The 13,658-nt window shown below is 35.0% G+C and overlaps 1 protein-coding gene across 1 annotated transcript in view; it reads right to left on the bottom strand.

The window, feature by feature from the left end:
• Positions 1-13,658, bottom strand: part of CSMD3 (CUB and Sushi multiple domains 3) — a 597,171-nt gene that overhangs the window by 162,750 nt on the left and 420,763 nt on the right. The window contains exons 29-31 of the mRNA XM_066565891.1: positions 12,648-12,786; positions 10,343-10,530; positions 2,476-2,670 (exon numbers count right to left, since the gene is read on the bottom strand). Coding sequence (XP_066421988.1) covers positions 2,476-2,670; positions 10,343-10,530; positions 12,648-12,786 — 522 coding nt within the window. The remainder of the gene's footprint in view (positions 1-2,475; positions 2,671-10,342; positions 10,531-12,647; positions 12,787-13,658) is intronic.

The following is a 13,658-nucleotide window of genomic DNA, read 5'->3' as shown; positions in this document are numbered from 1 at the left end:
GTGATCTGTCTTACAGATGAATCATAACTGGGGGGTTCACTGGTCAGACAATTTTCTCCTAAATCATCTGGTTGGGTCTCTCTATCCAGGGTCTCATACCTATTCTGAAGTGGCACTTGGCTGGATGATGGGGAGGGGGAGGACTTTTTGTTATTACCTCCCTGAATGGGGACCTGTTTCCACTCCTCTTCATCTACCAGGTGCTCTTCTGTTGCCCGAGGGTGGGAGGCATATAAGTCCTCAGTCTCTTGGTCAGAGGCCTCCCTTAAAGATGGAAGGGCTGAGCTCCACCAGTCTATTTCCCTTTCACTTTCCCTGATACTTCTTAACCTTTCAACTTCCTCCCTAAGCTCAGCCACCAGTGAAAGGAGGTCATTCACTTGTTCACACCGCAGGCAGGTCTCCTCCACAACACTCCCTGAAGCCACCGATAAGCTCAAACATTCTGGGCATGGATGGGTCTGTACAGACACATCCTTTTTGGAGGGCCCGACTTGGTCACTTGTACCAGCCACAGCTTTTGACCTTGTAGAGACCATTACTGACAAACACCTCAAACACAACCGGGCAGAAGAAAGACCTCAAACAATACAAAGGACTCCTTACTAGCGAGACAACTGGCAACCCTGCCTGCTTGCCCTGCCTGCGCGAACTGCTGCGCAAACTGCCTCGTATATTTCCCAGAGACTCACAACACCCCTGTTTGCCCGCTCCTGTTCGCCGCGCTCTGGGTCGCCGCGCTCCCCAGACACCTCTTATAATCAGCCACTCAGCAGCAACTCAGGAAGCTCCACCCTCAGCTCCTCTCTGACTCACAATGCAATCCACTCTGTGGAATTTCACTCTGTACGTGAAAGCTAATTAACTGATCTGATCTTTCTTATATCTGTATAAAAGTTCTGTTTTTCTTGAGATAAATCACACAAAAGTGGAAAGCATTGAAAACGTGGTCAAAATATAATATATCACAGCAACATAACTAAAAAACTCCATTGATTCTTAACTGGAGGAAAAAGCAATAAAAAAAAAAGTGAAAACATCTATTCAGCGTCATCATATCCTAAGAAGTATGGGCTTTTTCACGTTTGAAATAAGGTCCTTATTTTTCTCAATTTATTACAATGGCAGTACTTCCAAGCAAAATACTCTCCCTTCACTGGAAGTTACAACAGACAGCACTGGAAGATTGCTAAGTAGATTATAAGTGACACTAATAGACACAATTATTGCATCAATAAAGTATTTTTTAACTTCCATTACCTATCAAGACTTTCTTTAAAAAAAAAAGAATCGTTCCCCTATTGTACACAACAACCTTCCTCACCATCTCCTCTCTAAAAAACAACATTCATCCCTCATTTTAAAATTAGGAAAAATATTTGACTTCTAATGCTGAGATTTTAGAAATTTGAACACACTTCCAAATTTTTTCAAGGGCCGATGTCCCAGTTTGATGCCACTGGGTTTTGGAATGCAGTGCTATGATGGTTTTGGTAGATAATGAAAATACTGAACTTCTTCAAATGGTTATAATATTGGATATTATTTAGATTTCAAATTTTTTTATTGGTTTTGCTGGTACTCTACCATCCACTTTGCAATAGAAATTTGAGCACACAACAAAGAAAATCCATATTCTGTTTAAAATCTATGTTTGTTCAAATTGGAAATGGATTTAACAGGCATTTTGTCCTCAAATTTGTAAAGGAATGGCAAGTAACGTAATAATTGGATTTTATTTTAACTTAAGAAGCAAATGCTAGTTTTCTCATATAATATCTGCATACATGGGGGAGGTTTTGTGCTGAATCTTACAGAATATGTGATTTTTCACAAAGTTAAAATAGCAAGTCGCTATCACTTCCTGTTAAGACATCAGTAAAATAAAACTTTAATCTTTTCTTAGAGTTTAAATCTGAAAATGCTGATGCTTGAGATTGTCAGTGGTCATACAACTAAAGTCAGAAGAATCTTGAAATGAGCAGACTTTATATCTTAACTGGATATTTCCTGCATTTTAAGGCTTTCCAACATGTACAAGAATTTAAATCTTGTAATGCAATATATACAAAAGATTTCATCTGCATGTTTTTAAAGCCAGTAATAGCAAAAAGAAACAAACATATATCATGACAGCCAATGTATACTTACTGTTGTACTTAAATACATATATATAATATATATCTCTATACTCTGTTGTAAGTTAATTCAAGAACACATGTTGACGTGGAGAATGTCATTACTACTAAGACAAAATTCAAAATAATAACACTATTTATTCAATGTTAATAAAAACTGGAATCAATAGTTTCCTGAGTTGTCACATATGTATTTTATTACATGTATCATTGGAAAGAGTTTTTTTCTGAAAGAGAATATTATTAAAACCATCTCAAAATTTTCACTTGTTTCTTCCCTATTACAAAGCAAGAGTAATGACAACAGCAACTAAAATAAATGAAAAACTGCTCTTACCATGACAGCTGGGCAGGGCTCTGTTCCACCCAGGTCTTCCATCATCTCCCATGATGCATGTTAGTGTAGAGTATCCCTGAAGAACATATCCTGCATCACAGTAATATGTAACAGTGGAACCCAGTTTATAATCCATTCCAAGTCTGGTTCCATTCATTATATTTCCAGGATCAAAACAAGACTCACGAAGTTTTGCTGTAGAGGAAACAAGTGTGAATATAATTCTAAATATAATCCAAAATTAATAAATAATAAATATAAACTAAAACAAATAAAAACAATTATAATCTAAATATTTCCCAGAGTTCCCTTGAGGCCTTCTTTGAGTACCCTGCAGAACCTGTTTTCTTTTTTTTAGAAGGCTTTCCATCAAATATCTTCTCTACTTCATTCTAACAACTGTACAAATTACTATATCATGTCAGAAAACATGTCTTCTGTCCTTTTTTAAGTATAATTCTTATAGTGCTCCATTTTTTTTTTCAGAATTCATTCTGATCAATGATAAAGTTAGATTAAGTTAGATATACAGAAATTTTTCCAGTAGATAAGGCACATCCTAGTCTTAAAATCTATGGTGTGAAAACTGGTAAATGGAGGAAACCAACATGAACAATTTGTTGCACAATAAGAAGTATGCGAACCAGAATGTCTTCAAAATTAATAAACCTCAGGTGAGTTTCTATATGCATATGATGTGATGGTATACATTTTCATATACATATTTATCCCTCAGTGGATGAAAAAATATAAAAATATAAAAATATAAAAATATTCCCTAAATCTCATTCTTTTATCACTTATAACTATTTGTTTCAAATTATTGAAATAAATTCAAACATATGCATAGGCTTTTATCTTTGCTTCCCTTTTACTTCTATAATGTGAATACCAATGTCCAATAACATATTGAACAAAAATAAATACTCAACACTTCTAATTAACAGCATTATTACGCAGAAGGTGAGAAAAGTAAAACATTTAGGAAAAAAATGCAATTTCCTTTAAGGAAACAAGAGTAAATGTATTATGTAGAAGCTGGAGTAAAACAGATTATTTTATGCTGTGCTGGATGAAGTATGGAATAATATATTTTAGCAAGCAGAAGATGGAAATGTCAGACTTTCTTTAACATTTAAGAGTGTTTTGGAGAAAATCAATAGGGAACACTTCTTAATTTTCTACAAGACCAGTGCCAGCTTTCAAATACATCAAAAAATGTTTATTTACCAGGCATATTTGCACTGTGGAACTTTCTGCTACAAGTAGGTATGGTTGCCAAAAGATTATATGAGCATTGAACTTCCTGGAAAGCTTTTTAAGAGTTTTATATAAAAAGACACTTTATCTGATCCTGTCAGTACCTAAAATGAAGTTTCTGAGAAATTATAGATAAGCAGGAGCAATTATTATTTATTTGACTTTTATATAGTTTGGCCACACATAAACTATTGGTCACTACTAGAGCCAAGTTAATGAACTAAGTACATCCCTTAAGGCCACTTTTATGTTGTAATGTTTCTGAGAGGAGATAAATAAATACATTGTGGTAACATTTGAAGAAGGAAACATAGAATAATTCTTTTGAATTTTCAATTTCACATCTTTCAAAAGCATGTCAAGGTCTCCTAGTGTGTTTAAAAATTTATTATGATTTGCACATATAATCTACAGAGCATGGTCCAGATATGAAAAACAACAGAGTAACAAATAATAATTACAATACATCTTTAATCATTAAGAACAGGATTAGGTACTGAGATTGATTTATATAGGTAGAAGTACTGTGTAGTCTAAAAATAATTTAACACTCATTCAAAAATTTGGATGGACAATGAAAAGTCAAAAGATGCAATTTACTAGAAAGTCTATAAGATATCACATAGATATTATTAATTATTGAGTAAGCCATCCACACATTCATTTGAGAAGTCTGGCAGGTCATAGGGCAAATTTCAAACTCTTTCAAGTCTAAATTAGCAAACTTAGGGGGAAAAAAGAAAAAAAAAGGATAAATTAATTTAAGATTATAACGAATACTTTAGAAAATCAATACAAAAACATTTTTTCCTGTTATTGAACCAATATTGATATAACTGCATTGATTCATAATTGCAAGTGTGAAATCATCATTCTTGAGTTTATGACAAAAATAATTCAAAATGTTTCAAAGGTACTTCAGAAGGTACACAGATAAAGTGGATATTAGTCCTAGATGAAAAAAATAGAGAGAAAAAATAATCTATTATGTCTGGCACATAAATCAAAAATTGAGAAAAGAATGATCTGTCACAGCACAAATTACCTCTAGGGAAAAAAATACAGCCCTGTAATTTTCTTTTCCCCAAAATTATAGTTGTGACAGACTTCTGAAATTGCTGACTAAACAGTAACAATGTCACTATAGAAATACAGTTTCTTAATACCAATTCTGAAAAATAAAGCCTGAAATACTAAGTACCTTAAAACTACTTCTGCAAATCTGAAGGAACTGCTAAGTGAATTTGTAGAAAAAGTTAGTAAATATTCTACAATGTACGAAGAACAAATCAGATGAGGCAAAAGAATTCTTCAGATCTGGCTGAGAACCAGTGAAAAAAAGGCCAAGTAAGAAGGCTCTTTCAGCAAATTTATAAGTGCTCCCAGGAGACAGGAGGGAAAGTTGTTCACCACCAACATCATGTTGCTCCAACTGAGGAACACAAGACATTGATTATCCCTGTAGCTGTTTCCCTTTTTTCCTAACAATGTTAGTATCATTAGGTTAAAAACATGTAAAGGCAGTGGCAGATATAGCAGAACATCAGAGAAAATGCTGTAATATTACAAAGATATTTTTTCAGTAGGAGCATTTTAAAAATTATTTTCTGTAATAACAAATAATAAGTTATTTGTTATGCCAGGAAATAATTTTTTTCATTGGGCAGTTGAGATTTGGGTTACAGTAACCTTAAATTCTTGTCTGTTCATACCAGGTGCCAATTCCTTCTGTACATAATAAAATTTTGCAAGGTGCTTCAAAGAAATCAGCCTTTACTTCTCTGATAACATTGTCACATCACTGGATCAAGTAAGGCTCTGAAATACAGGCTGAAAACAGTGACACATGCTGTTTCAATCTCAAGTGGAACAAGGAAGTCTCTGTTGAATATCATAGTGTAATGATGCCAAAATCCTCCTGAAAACTAGTATCTCAGTGTGTGGGAAATGTTATTGGAAGGCAAGAGAAGCAAGTGCTTTGTCCAGAACATGATGACTTACCACTACATCCCTAAGTTTCAAAGAGAATAAAGCCATAATAAACTTCTTGGAGATAATATTACAGACATACTAAACTATAGCAAGCATTCAGTAATTATTCTCCAGAGTACCTAATAGAACTAAAGAGCTTTTCCTACATTATAATATAGAAATGAAGTGAGGGAGGGAGAATGGGAATAAAACTCAACCACATGGTTACAGATTAGACCTGGGACATAGGTCAGTCTGAGATTTGGATCTGAAAAATAGGGTCCACCAATGAAGTATAATTTGAGTACCCTTACAATTAAAATATGATTAATATACCTATAGGGCACAACTGCATCAGTTACAATTTGCATGAAAAATTTATGTTCATCAAATCAGAAAAAATTAGGTTGAAAGTGATGTAGTCATTTGCCCATGCAAATCAGGGCCAATTTGATTAGGTTGCTTAGGCCTTTGTACAGTCCAGTTATGATTTTGAAGGATTCCAATGCCATAATCTAAGGGCAAGCAGTTCCAATGTTTGACTATCAGAGTGATTAATTTTTTTATTAATATGCAATTGAAATTTCTGTTATGTCAATTTGTCAGTCCATTAGCTCTCAGCTTATCACTCTGAGAACCTGAGAAGACTTTGGCTTTGCCTTTTCAACATGCCCTTGCAACACTCCCTCCTCAGGTAGTTGGAGCAAACCCAGTTGGCACAGCTGGTGCCAAATGACCAAAGCTGGATCCTACCATATGGTATGGCATCCATATCATATGATGCTATGCCATGGATATAAATTTTGGGGGAAAAAAAGGAAGGGAGGGACATTTGAAGTTATGCATTTGTCTTCCCTAGTCATCATTACATGTGATGGAGCCTTGCTTTACTGGAGATGGCTGAACATCTCCCTGCCCATGGGAATGAATTCCTTATTTTGCTCTGCATGTATGCATGGCTCTTGTTTTCTATATTAAACTGCCTTTATCTCAACCCATGAGTTTTCTCACTTTTACTCTTATTATTTCCCCCATCCTGCTGGAAACTGGAGTGGCTATTTTCCTGGAAAAACTTCCTTTTGTGATTTTTTTCCTTGCAACTCACATTCCCATGTCTCTAGGACTGAGGTTGATATTCTATCTCACTTTCTCGTGTTCTCTCCATGTCCAGTTTATCCACTGATTGTCCCTCTCTGTCTTTCCAAGTCTTTACTGCCAATGAGGCAGTGACATTTGATGTGCTCTGTAAAAACTTACAGCATGAGGATCATTTACACAGGACTTCTGGATCTTTGGATAACTGTTCAGTATAAAGGTCATCATAAATCACCTGCAGCATAGCTAATTTCTTCAGGTACTGGATACATCTCCTCATGGGGGCCCATTTGCCTGAATGGATTATAACATCATCTTAGAAGGGATAGCTTTTCCTCATGCCTGGAAGGAATCATCTTCAGAGGCCAAGGGCTTGTACCCCATTTTCAATCATTTTGACAATGTCCCCTTCCCTAGAAAGGGATCCCACATGCTGGACTTTTCCTTCTAATTCCAGATTACTGACCCTGTTAACCCAGCATTGGCACAGCCAAAGTGTCTGCTCATTGTATGGTCACTGACTTGCTTATGAGTTCTTCCTCTTACTCCTCCTCTTGTGATGGCCCTTTGGAGTAGCCCTCTTCATCCAGTTCCTCCTCCTTTTCCTTCTTAGGAGGAGTTTCTTTCCTTACCAAACAAGCTGATGTTTGCAATATTTCTGTTTGTGTGTAGGTGTGTCTGATACCAGCATGGGCTGTTCCTCTGGTTCAGTTGCAAGGCCTATCACGGCAGCTGGAGCAGCCAGAGCTCCCGTTGTTTTGTTGTCAGATCCAGAGGCCTCTTCTGCTTGAGGAAAGTCAATTATGTTGATTAGGGCTTGGTAGGCCTGGGCCAGGTCCCAGCACATTGCAATGATTTATGTCTCTCTGGAATTGCTAGTGTGACAAGATACTTTCCTCAAATATTTTAGTAGTTTTTGAGCATTCTACACTTGTTTGGGGCTGAACTACCAAAACATTGGAGGTGGACACTGTCCTTGGTACTTGCCTACCCTTTCCCATGCACTCTGTAACTTGTAATGATCCAGCTTCAGGGCAGAACCCTGGGCAGTATCCCTAAATAATTGTTTAACCTCAAGCAAAACCTGAAACACATGCAGGAAACATAGCAATATGAATATACTGGTTTAAACATCTCAAGGATATTCAAAATTCTCAAGAGCTATTGAAATTAGCCTGGAGGAGAATGAAAAGGTGAAAGTGAAAGAAAAGGTGAAGGAATGTGTTCCTCCTCATCTGCCCCATATATTGGGTCTCTGATGAGAAAAGATAAAAGGTGTGATTGTTAATAGTTTTCAAGAGGTGGTTCCCTAAAAGTACATATATGACAACCATACTGAGCAAAAATACAAGATTAGTCTCACAAACAGGAATTATTTTTTCATATCTTGAGCCAGTGTTACACAGTCCACCAAAATTATATCCTTAATCCAAGCCCCAGAGGTAACAAAAGAAGAACACAGAGAGAAAGTAATACATAACCCAGTTCTCAGAACAAGCACAACAACTCTGACTCCAAATAAATCAACATTGTGACCAGTGACTATTGATTAACAAAATGGATGATTAAAACAAATTTGCTTAAGCACACTCTGGTCAGACCTGCAGTCAACCTGCCAAAAAGGACTGTTGAGTTTTAGCCCATTCAGCAACTAAGGACCATACAACTGCTCATTCAATGAGATCCACAGTGGTATGGGGAGAGAACTGAAAAGATTGAATTGAGATGATCTGTAGATTGAAATGAGATGGTTTAATAGTTTAAATAAAATGTAATAATAATAACAATAATAGAAACAATAATGAACTGTAATGGAAGGAAAATTTAAACAAAGATACAGACATAAAACCTCAGAAAAGCATGTTCTGTAAAAGCAAAAGAATTGCTTATGACCAACTGACTGATGCCCAGCCAGCACCTAAGTAGGCTCTCTCAGTCCAGAATATCATGTTGGAAAGGTGGGGTCAGGTGCTGTGGCTGTGTTCCCTCCCAGCTTCTTGTGCTTCCCCAGACCCCTCACCAGCAAAGAAGTATGAGAAGAGACTGTCTCCATAATAAATATCCTTCACGCTCAGATTTGTAGAAAGGAGAAACACTTTGATTCCATGACTCTAGACTTCATTCAACAGTACAGAGAAAAAATATTTGACTCTTTAAAAATAATTTATTTTCTTGTTCTTCAGAAGTTCTGTGATCTCCCTATAGCACTTCTATCTGCATTTTTTATTTTTCAATTTAGTAGAAGAAATGTATGTAAGTGAACTGAAACATCATACATCTGGGCTCACCATCAATATGGTTGAGACCTACTTTTAACTTTTCAGGAGTTGCTCATACTGTGGAGACAACTTTCTTGACATCTCTAGGATCCAATGACTGTAGGAAAGTATAAGGAGGCTTCATGGGCTTTATGAAGCACTAAATACATCATTCTTTCCCTTCTATACCTTTGAAATAACTAACTGCTCTCAGAATAAATGGAGAAGAAAATAAGATCAAGGAGGTCTGTATCACCCTTATTTTATTTCTGATTGTCTTTACAGAATATTTTCATGTTCATTTAATAGCAAATATTTCTGTTTCTCAAGCCATGCAGAGGCAGTTATGAAAGTTCATATTGGTTATATATTTTGCAAGTCTACATTTTCTTGTTTACTGTGCTATGACCTCAGGCAGATCTGAGACAGGTGGGCAGCCCTACTATGGTCTATCATATAAAGGTCTAGCCAAAATAGTGTTTTATTTTCAATATTGGACTCTTAGATTCTAGCATGTCATTTCATCTGACAGGACCTTAAATGCACCTAAATCAACATGACCTTCTATATAAAATAAAAAAATAAATTAAATTCTAGATTATATATATATATATATATATATATATATATATGTATATATGTATATGCTGTTAAGTTATGCCACTGCAACATTATTTTTGAAACCTGTATACTGCTGCCTCCTATTTTTTCCCAGAATCACAGATTCATACAATAATTTATGTTGCAAGGGTCCTTGAAGATCATCTAGGTCCAAATGCTCCTGCCATGAGCAAGGAAGACCAGGTTGTTCAGAGCTTCCACTAGACCAGGTTGCTCAGGGCTGCATCCATCCTGGATTTTAAAACCTCCAGGGACTGGGAGTCCACAATCTCTCTGGGCACCTTGTTCCAGTGCCTCACCACCCTCACAGTAAAGAATTTCTTCTTAATATCTAATCTAAATCTGCCCTCCTTCAGCTTAAGGCTATTCCCCCTTGTCCTATCACTACATGCCCTCATGAAAGGTGCCTGCCCAGCCTTCTTGTGAGCCTGCTTCAGGCACTGAAAGGAATCATGCATTCAACATTACAGGTAAATGAAATCATACTAGAAACTTTAAGTTAGCAATCTTATAACATTGTACTTGTATGAATTGAGTATTCACATTATCATATTCTCAGGCAAAACAAAAACATTACCAGGCAGAAAATTATGAGAATTTAAACCAAAATTTGCACTCATGCATTGAATGATGTAAATATAGAGAAAAATAATTTTATTTACCTTTGTATTCCAGATGGAATCCAGTAAAACTAACAGATCCATCACTCCGAAAAGCCAGATGCATGGTATTTGAACTGCTCTCTATCCTCTCTGGCAGTTTGCTGTCTTGAAAGCTACCAATCAGTGGGCTGTTACTGTCTGGCCCATCATATATATAAAGAAAATCATAATTTGGTTCTATACTGAAGCTAGAAAACAAAAAAGAGAAATATCATATGGAATATGCTTTGCCTAACATTTTCACTCTTATTAGCTTAAATTTGAAATTTACTATCATTGTTTTAATAAAAGGAAAAAAATCCCTCCACTGTCAGAAAAAAAAATGGTTTGTAGAAGTGTCTTATTAGCAAACACAGAAATATTCAGTCTTTTTGTTCACACCTTAGAAACAATAATTTCCTGCTAGCCAGAAAAAAGGAAAGCTTTTTAAATAGATAAAAAATAATAACATATTCCTAAAGATTTAGAAAAATAAACAACCTAGATCGATTGGAACCCTTGGCAGAAATGCTTTATGATATAATGCGCTCGGCTTTCAGCCAGGTTCAACACTTTCAGACAGCCAGAGGATGATCTTCCCATATCTCTTAGAGCAAGAAGAATTTTGCCTATGATCAGTTTAAATAAAAAAGATCAAGTTTTGAAACTTCCTATTTTCTTCTGAACAACATTATTAACTACATTTGATAACTAACTTAGTTAGTTAAATTCAAACTTAATTTTAGTTAAGAGCAGAGAGTTAACCAATTTTACTTGTAAGATTGTCCCTGTACAAAAAGAAAGTTTTCTAAAAAGGTAGTTAGTAAGAGGATGAAAATCCAATCTATTATGTCTCTACTTGACAGTAGCCCCTCACTGAAATAAATGTAGGCATTGAAGACCTGATAGAGCTCCCCTTTTAACTTTTGGATTATTTAAAATATATTTCCTTATAAAAGAAATGTGAAAGTAAAAAGTCAACAGCTTTGATTACTAAAGTGCCATAGTTCACCTTGAGTTTAAAAGGATTAGCTGGAATAAGTTCCACTCAAAAGACTATTTAACAGTACTTAGTGGAGTATTCAGTGTTTCTCACTCTAGGTCAGTCTGTGTGTCACAAATGAGGCAATTCTCAGTAAAGATGCAATCTGCTTTGACCAAGCTTCTGAGTTTCTATCAAAAATTCATAGCAACAGACCAAATATTGAGATTTTTTTTAACTTGGTATTTGGGATCTATAAACTGTTCATAGTATCTGGATTCACACTGCAAAACATTTTTTTTATTCTAAGATGGAGGATCTCATATCTAAATGTAGAATATAAAAAGCAGAATACTCTTAAATATATTGAGCTCATGATTAAGCTAAACCAACAAAGTGCTAGTACACAATAGAAAGTTTCCTACCAACTTACAACTTTCTGAAATCACCAAGAAAATAATTATACTGTTAATTATGTAAATATAATTACATGATTAATTTCCTTAGGATAGATTCACCAAAACACATACTATGTTATTGACCACCAAGAACAGACAACTATATGATCTACCTCTCTAAAGAAGTCATCACATTAACACTGGTCAGAACAATATAGACACTACTATAGAACACCCAGCATAAGAAGAACTTAAATTTGATGGGACATCATAAGTACCACTTTTACCTTTTCTGTGACATATTTCCTAGTTAGGATGCATAATTTTCACACATAATAGATATATTAGTTTACATCATGTGTTACAAACAGTGCAGACAGCAGAAGTTCCTTTGTGAATTCTATTAAGCTCAATTTAGTCTTCTATTGTAATAAAAGAAAAGTCTAGAACAATTCTATTTAATAGCCAGAACATCAGGAAGTATCTTGAGTGTCCTGAAATTACATGGACTAATAAAACTAAATTTAAGGACTACTTTTGAAATTTTGCCTTAATAGCAGATGTCACATACAAGTAGATGAATCAATAGTTTTCATCATTAAAGACCATCCTGGTTTGCAGACATTTCAATGAGTTAGTCCATGCCACCTTCTCAGGAACTGAATCTTAGTTAAATTAAGCACCATCTACGTCAACATTAGCCAGTGTAAACAGAGTGCTTTTGAGGAAACAGCAATGGGATTCCAAGCTCCACCTGTATGTGTATTGATGACTCTGACATATTTATTTTAACTTTTAACAAAGATAATAGTTACTAATCCCTTTGATAGTTATATTAAGTACACATATATTACCCTACAGAAATCTAAACAATAATAAAATTATAATAATGAAGCCAATAATAAAGTTATAAACATGACATTAAAATTTTTAAGTAGAAGCTTACCTGATAAATGCTAACGATATAACATAATCACTATTAACATTGATAGTCCAGTCACAATCTCTGCTGTGGGGATACGGATGAGGGAAGTTTGGTGAAAGTATAAAACCTGATGAGCCAGTCAGGTTTCCTCCACAGGGAGCTGTGAATAAAAATAGACTGAACTTGAGGAAAGAAGGTAAGAGACAAAGAAGCAAGTAACAGCAATCTGTTCACTTGACATTTAGTGTCCTCCAAAAGTTAAACAAGTGAGGTATTTACAAAGTCTTAATACAAACAAACAAAAAACATATTCACATTTTGCCTTAGACAAACACTAATACTACTATGTGAAACTCTTGCTTTTGAAATCTGTCCTTTTGATTGCATAGCATCATTTCAAGGTTTTTTCTGAATATACTGTGAACTTGAAAAATGCTCTGGCTACCTACATAAAAAGACTTGACCAGATAAGTTTTCCTCTTTCTACTTCTTGTTAAAGACATTCTAAAAGAACCTCCTTAGGCTATGAAACATGATACTTACACTGATAATGCAATTATCTGCCTTTTCACCAGATAACAGTGATTAGTTCAGATCAAGATGGATACAATATAAATTAAATTTTAAAAAATATTCAAGTAATTGCACTTTTCAAACTCAGAGATAAATAAAATAGCATTAAGCACAATCAGAGTAAAACAACCACATTTTTCTATGTGATTTTGAGGTTCCCAAATGTTGTGGAGTTTCAGTCCAGCAAAATGAATAGTAAAAAAAGAAGGAATGTGTAATGAAATTTGTTCTTCAGTATTCCTTATCTGAGACTTCATGTAGCACTAGAGAATAATTAGGTTTTCTAAAGATCTTCTTTGAAAGAACTTCTTATAATAGTATTCAAAAGATCCCAGATAAGATTTATAAGGATTTATATTTTTGAGTTTTAATTCTGCTAAGTGATCATCTGGGCCTAGGAAGGTAATTGATTATTCAGGTCTTCTGTGACAGAGATTCTGTGAGCTCTAAGCCTATTTA

Source organism: Molothrus aeneus, chromosome 1, assembly GCF_037042795.1.
Source record: "Molothrus aeneus isolate 106 chromosome 1, BPBGC_Maene_1.0, whole genome shotgun sequence".
Taxonomy (NCBI): domain Eukaryota; kingdom Metazoa; phylum Chordata; class Aves; order Passeriformes; family Icteridae; genus Molothrus; species Molothrus aeneus.
The sequence above is the reverse complement of the archived record's forward strand: the minus strand, read 5'-3'. Positions and strand labels throughout refer to the sequence as shown.